Source organism: Gadus chalcogrammus, chromosome 8 (genome assembly GCF_026213295.1).
Source record: "Gadus chalcogrammus isolate NIFS_2021 chromosome 8, NIFS_Gcha_1.0, whole genome shotgun sequence".
Classification (NCBI taxonomy): domain Eukaryota; kingdom Metazoa; phylum Chordata; class Actinopteri; order Gadiformes; family Gadidae; genus Gadus; species Gadus chalcogrammus.
This window is the reverse complement of record NC_079419.1, coordinates 4,928,917-4,935,939: the sequence shown is the minus strand read 5'-3', so window position 1 is coordinate 4,935,939 and position 7,023 is coordinate 4,928,917. Positions and strand designations below refer to the sequence as shown.

The window sequence follows — 7,023 nt, the reverse complement described above, 5'->3', positions numbered from 1 at the left end:
GGCAATATTCATTATTCATGATCAGAGGATGATGAGTCTTTATATGTACTAATTTACGTGTACCAAAGTTAATGAAGTATACTTCTTTCAAAGGATTATTGCATTAGTCTGTTCAGACTGCATCTTGGCCCTTAAAATAAATGGTGGTTTGCTATAGATTTTTAAATTCTCAAAATACAACCCGCCATCTTCAGTCAGATATGTATTCTAAATATAATATGCAGAATAACTTGCTACCCCTTTCCAGATGCCAGCATGCATCTCTTACTATATAACAATGCATCACCCACGTTAACGTCTTAATATAGGTTCTCCTAGCATTAGTTAGTACCCTCAATATCATTACGCTAAAGGCGACATGTACCATGTCTTGTATTTCAGACCCTGCTTAAGATAAGCTTTCCCCACACAGGTCTGCAGACCTTGCTATCGCCTGAACAATGCCATCTTATGATAATTGCCTCTAATTCTGATGGATGTTTTGTAATATGTTGTTTCTCAAAAAGCTAAATAATTTGTGTTGCTGAGCTTAAATCATCATCTAAAAATTTAAATGAGACATGTGAATTATACCTAGTATTTAAAATGGTCTATCTACCTTACGTTTTTTGATTGTTTGTTTAGAACATTTGCATGCATTTTGTCCATGGAAGTGTCCTTTCCTGCAGCAGCCTAAATCACTGTATGGATTGCATTTCCAGACAATTCCACTGTGATGCTGTTCCTGTTTCAGCCGCTAGATGACCAGCAAGAACAGCTTGCCTAGTGAAGTGTCTAGGGTACAAGTCTGGGAGCTAACACCAGCTAGCAAAACATCACTGCGGATTTCGAATTTTTTCTTGTATCAGATAGACCTAGAGGTTTACTAGTTATATTAAGGCTGGCGCCACTCACCAAACATGCAGAAATATGAAAAGCTTGAGAAAATCGGAGAGGGTAAGTACAACAACTATGAGGCAAAAGTTGGATACCTTTCAGCTCCAAGCTAGCATTCCTTTGCTTCCAGATTCAAGTCGTTAGCCCATCGCTTTAATAAATGGGCAGTGTCAAGTCATGGTTTTAACATTAAACAAGGGAAACATCTTCTATTTTACGTCAAACTAACCATATAGTCGGGAATGTTTGAACCTAAATGGCAGTTTTTAAGTAGGTATGCAGCTCTGGCTAGCATTAGGGTACAGCCAGCAGCTAGCCTTTCATTCATTAACGTTCCCCACTGCCCGTCTCTCGCTGGGCTCTTTTCCCTCCCAGGGACGTACGGGACCGTCTTCAAGGCGAAGAACCGCGAAACGCACGAAATCGTGGCTCTGAAGAGGGTCCGATTGGATGACGATGACGAGGTATGTGTGAGTCATTTCGAGGCTGTCGGCAGTAGCAGCAGGGGGCTGGAGGCTGGTCAATTGAGTCACTTTTGTTTTTTAGGGGGTGCCAAGTTCCGCCTTGAGAGAAATCTGTCTCCTGAAGGAACTTAAACATAAAAACATTGTCAGGTGAGTGCCTTTGGTTCAAACTGCACGGTTGTTTTTAGTGTTGTATATCTTTTATCTGCATTGATTGCTGGCTAGTGTGTGACAGGTTGTCTGGTTGTTGATCATCATTGAACGCATTTTTGTTTTATGTACCCAGGCTACATGATGTGCTGCACAGTGACAAAAAGTTAACCTTGGTCTTTGAGTATTGCGATCAGGTAAGAAAACTGTTCAGAGAAATGATTGATAATTGTTTGCGAATACATGTTGTCAAATAATGGGGAAATGTTAACTCTTCACATCTCTAGGATCTGAAGAAATATTTTGACAGTTGCAACGGAGATTTAGACCCAGAAACCGTGAAGGTAATCACTTGTCTCTCTTGACTCTTCAACGTATTATTCATTCTGTGTGAGTTTTTTAACCTGGTGTTCCTCCTGTTTTTCTCTCCAGTCGTTTATGTTCCAGCTCCTGAAGGGCCTGGCCTTCTGTCACAGTCGGAACGTTCTCCACAGAGATCTGAAGCCACAGAATCTCCTTATTAACAGAGTGAGTGTTCCAACATGGAAGCCTAGTTGTAGGGCGTCTGTTCAAAATCATTTAGATTTTTAACCCAATGCACGTCACAAAGCAAAAGTTAATTCTATATATGATTTACATTGCAAATGATTGTACAATTTCCCTTGCAAGTTAAAAACTACCATATATACTAAGCAATTGGCTAACTTTCTACGTCCAAGGTCAAAGCCAAGAAACTTAAAATTGACCCGTTACTGTTGCCTGTATCACCAGAATGGAGAGTTGAAGTTGGCTGACTTTGGTTTGGCTCGAGCCTTTGGGATTCCTGTGAGGTGTTACTCGGCTGAGGTAGGCGAATGTTACGTGAAAAAGGTCCTTGGCAACACTGTTTGTTGATCAGTACCTGGGGCCAAACGGCAAGCTGCCCACACATTTCAGGGACCAGTTCAGAAAATCATTGACAACATCAACATCCATTATGCAACGTGAAAATCGGTATCTTAAGTGATGCTGGAGGAGTTGTTGATGTTGTGGTGTCGTGTTTATAGGTGGTGACTCTGTGGTACCGGCCTCCCGATGTGCTTTTTGGTGCTAAACTCTATTCTACCTCAATCGATATGTGGTCAGCAGGGTGTATATTTGCAGGTTTGTACAACTGTTATTATATTGGTTATAATCGTATCTTATCCTAGCTAGCTTTTTTGTATATAGAGGGAATGGGTTAACCTAGCAATTGTTAGTGCTTGGCACTTGGTTCTATAAACATCCTTAATGTACCGACAAAGATGTATTGTTGTTTCTCTTTCTTCTGTCAAATAAACTCAAAAGTCACTTTGGATGAAAGCATCTGCTAAATGTAAATGTCCATATTATGTCTTGGACCCAACATTTGTTGAATATGATTTTAAATATATTTTCTTGTGTCCATACAGAGCTGGCCAACGCGGGCAGGCCGTTGTTCCCCGGGAATGACGTTGACGACCAATTGAAGCGCATCTTCAGATATCCTTTTGCCGTTTGCTAATATTGAAATATTTTTCTGATTTAATTAAGTTCCTATACTCGTTCATTATACATGCTACTCTCGATCCTAAAATGGTTTTCCGTCTTTTAAAGACGGGCTATATTTTGAGAATGTACAGTGTGACGCAACGGCATAAAACTAAATGGAGGAATATACTTTGTGTTGTGGACTCCATTGTGTTTGTAGTTTTTCTTTGACACTGTTGTACATTGTTGGGTACGCCAACTGAGGAGCAGTGGCAAGCCATGACAAAACTACCAGATTACAAGGTAACCCATTAACGTTTTCCTGTCAATATATTGTCGCGTGTCCCACCAGAGGACAAGATGTTAAGTGGATGGTTAACTAGTTGATTTTATTTCCCCCCCGACCACCTCTAGCCGTATCCAATGTACCCCGCCACCACCTCACTGGTTAACGTGGTTCCCAAACTCAGTAGCACAGGACGAGATCTGCTGCAGGTGATTCAACACTTTTAATGTTTGTACTGCTGTGTGTCCAACCATGTAAGAAACGACCCCTATCTATCCATTGACCACAAATGCATTCCTTATTATCTAAACATGTTCTTCCCTGTTAGGGATCTATGAGAATTTTTTGGTAATGTTAAATCTCAAAATAATTGAATGCATGTATTAGTAATTGAATGTCTCCTTAAATAAGCCTATTTTTTATATAGATCACAACAATTTTGTTTTAGTACAGAAGATTTTGTTTGAATAATGTGACACGTGCAGCTACAGCATTTATACAGCAACTGTGTGTGTGTGTGTGTGTGTGTGTGTGTGTGTGTGTGTGTGTGTGTGTGTGTGTGTGTGTGTGTGTGTGTGTGTGTGTGTGTGTGTGTGTGTGTGTGTGTGTGTGTGTGTGTGTGTAAAAATGTATAAAATGTTAGGATTATAAAGCTAGAAAAAAAAAGTTTGGATCTTTTTTTTTGTTTTGAAGTTTGGACCTTATGGTTTAAAATCTTGAATTAAGATGTTTTTTGGTAATCCTAACTCAGAACCTGCTGAAGTGTAACCCGGTCCAGAGGATCTCTGCGGAAGAGGCTCTGCAGCACCCATACTTTGCTGATTTCTGCCCACCGTAGACCACACCGTAGCAGGTGAAACTCCTTCAACACCACCATCACCACCACCTCCACCACCACCTCCACCACCACAATCAAGCCTCCTGACCAACACGTTTTCACTCAGACCCTTCCACCCTGTATCTATTCTTTCTTTTCGGAAATGCACTAGCTTTTATATCATCTTGTTGTGCCTCCTTGTTAATCATTATTATTTTATTCTGGTTTGCAAGTCTGTCCGTGCGAGGTATTCTGGGGAGACCCCAGACTTCGTCGTTATTGACCGCACTTTTGGGAAACATAACAGCTTTTTGATTAAATTATTCGAGGGCTATCAAGAACAAACATGGGTCTTTCAGTTTTAATATCTGCTAAAATGGAATACATACCCAGCATAAAATTTCATGAGTTGACTGTGAAGTTAGTAGTGATGATTCTCTGATGCCGTTTCAAAAATGTGATGTCATAAATGGAAAACCTAAATGCATATAATACATTAGTGTGGTGTCACTTTAAGTGAGGTATTTATGCTTAACTTAAAGGCATGAACACCTTTTTCATTAATTGCATCCATTTTAGACTGAGTAATAGACAAAAAGACTTTGATATCAATATTTTAAGCATAAACCCATCACTTTTCCATTACTTTTAAAGAGCAGATTGTACAATGGTCTGGGACAACGCTATATTAGTTGCACGTTTTTGCCAGCTTTTTGTGTGCCTGATTTGTCAACTACCAGTCACACGGGTCACTTCTTGTCACCATTTCTCAGTCTATTAAAATGCAACAGCCATGTTAACAAAAGTGGACCAATTTAAATTGTAGACTTGATGAACAGAGGACCATTAGTGAATCATTGCTATCTTTTATAATCTGTTCATTTTCTTTTGTAGTTAAAATATGAAAAAAATGAATTGTTCGCTATTGTACATCACAAATGAGATCCGAAAGAATTTATATTTCATCACGCCCTCTGTCCCCTGTGGTTTCTTTGTTTCAAACGGCTTCCTTTTCCATTGCAGAATCACCCCCAGATTGTTTCCCTCACCATGGGTTGTCTTTGAAGTAGATAGAAAAGTTAATATTTTATTTTTGTTCTACTGATGTAAGCAAAATAATTGAATGCATGTATTTATTAATAATTGAATGTCTGCTTAATTAAGCCTAGGTCTTTTCTTTTTTTTAAATACAGCACAACCATTTGTTTTGGTACAGGAGATTTTCTTTCAATAATATGACACTGCTTTTATACAGCAAGGTTGTGTATATGTGTGTGTGTGTGTGTGTGTGTGCGTGTGTGTGTGAAAAACGTTAGTATTTTATTATAAAACTGTAGTGTAATTTGCTTTCATCATGCTTTAGTGCTGCCAGGCTATTCCACTACTATTTGGAGACAAACCGCTCTAGAGATATTCCACAATGTCATTGGATTTGGAACATTCAAGTTTGCACCTTCTTGTGTCCTTTTTCCTACTCACAACGTAGCTAATGTACCATTAAACATACGCCATCAGTGGTTTTGTATTTTTTTTTTTTTTTTTTTTTAAACCACTGATTAACTTTTTAATAAAGTGGAAATAAACAAAACCCACTGATTTATTGAACTAAGAATAGATGGCTGGAGCTGTGACAGTATAGCCACTCTGTTCCTCGTCTTCTTCTTTGATCACACATAAATGCACACTAAAAGTAATCTTGTTTGTCATGGATGCAAAACGCATAACCAAGCTGTGTATATGAAACTTGAAGACATTACACACATTTAAGAGGGTAGGAGCTATTTAATGTCCACGTCAGTGTTAAATCACAAATCTACAATATACTGTAATGTACAGTACGTAGAGCCAGATGAAGCAAGCCCGATTCCCCAAATTGTTTGTGCATGCAATCATAAAATATACAAAACAGAATACCTGTAAATACCACTCTTCACCTCAAGCCACTTAAGGTATTTTCTTTTATTTTTCTCTCGCTCTCCATTCAAAATGTCAGGAACATAAGTCACTCATCGCGCCCACACTGAATTAAATATTGCACAATCCCAAGCCTTCCTCGAGGTTGTCGGTGCTGCTATTTTTCCAAAGGTCTAATATACTTTTCATAGCACAGAGGGAATGGCTGCATTAACACGTTGTTTCATCTGGCTCATAATGACATTTGGAAACAATACAAAAAAATAAATGTTTCAACAGGTCTGATAATACAGTAGGTAGATATTGGTAATACACAATGGTCATGCAAGAAGGAAAATGACATAATGTGCTGCAGAGTGTGATGGATCAAGCTTTGATAATTCAATAATTCAAATCTAAAAGGCTATATATATAGATATATATATTGATATGAAATGCTGTTCATCTATGGTTTCATAAATGCACGTTGAAATTGTATAACTACTTGGAAAAAAAATAGCACAAATATTTCAAGCCCTAAGTTAGCTGCTAGCTGGGATACATAGTTTGTATGACCGGTAGTAAGGCAGGGATACGAGGGGGAAGGGACCCACGGCCACCGTGTTAACAATGTTAACCCCATGTTTACCCTATGTTCACAGTTGGTTGTCTATCATCCCAATAGACAAGGTTTTTTTATGAACCATTCTTACGCTGATGAAATGGGACGACATATGACATAGAAACTGACTGCAATGATATCGTATAGCATCACAATGTCACATTTAATTTGGGGCAATACCTTTTAGTAATATTTTTTTGTATTCTTAACCAGTTAATATGTAAGATCATCGTAATATATAGAACTTTAATATACACATGTCAAAACCCGTAGCCATCTCGCCTACGTTCGTTAAACAGCTACCGGACAGGAATGAATGAATGCAATTTGGGAATCCTCAAGTGTAGGATGTATGCCGACTGGATTTGTTAACAGTAGTACCGTAATCAATTAATTTATTGCTGACCACACAACACCACCCATTAAT

General features: G+C 38.6%; 1 protein-coding gene across 1 annotated transcript; it reads left to right on the top strand.

Annotated features, from left to right (window-relative positions):
• The first annotated feature begins 710 nt into the window (after window positions 1-710).
• cdk5 (cyclin dependent kinase 5) lies at window positions 711-5,378 on the top strand. Its single transcript, XM_056595940.1, has 12 exons — window positions 711-936; window positions 1,252-1,340; window positions 1,423-1,490; window positions 1,627-1,687; window positions 1,778-1,834; window positions 1,923-2,018; window positions 2,262-2,336; window positions 2,537-2,633; window positions 2,921-2,992; window positions 3,223-3,281; window positions 3,393-3,473; window positions 4,016-5,378. Exons 1-12 carry the CDS (start codon window positions 900-902, stop codon window positions 4,100-4,102), a joined length of 879 nt encoding a protein of 292 aa, XP_056451915.1. The 5' UTR covers window positions 711-899; the 3' UTR covers window positions 4,103-5,378.
• The last annotated feature ends 1,645 nt before the right edge of the window (window positions 5,379-7,023 follow it).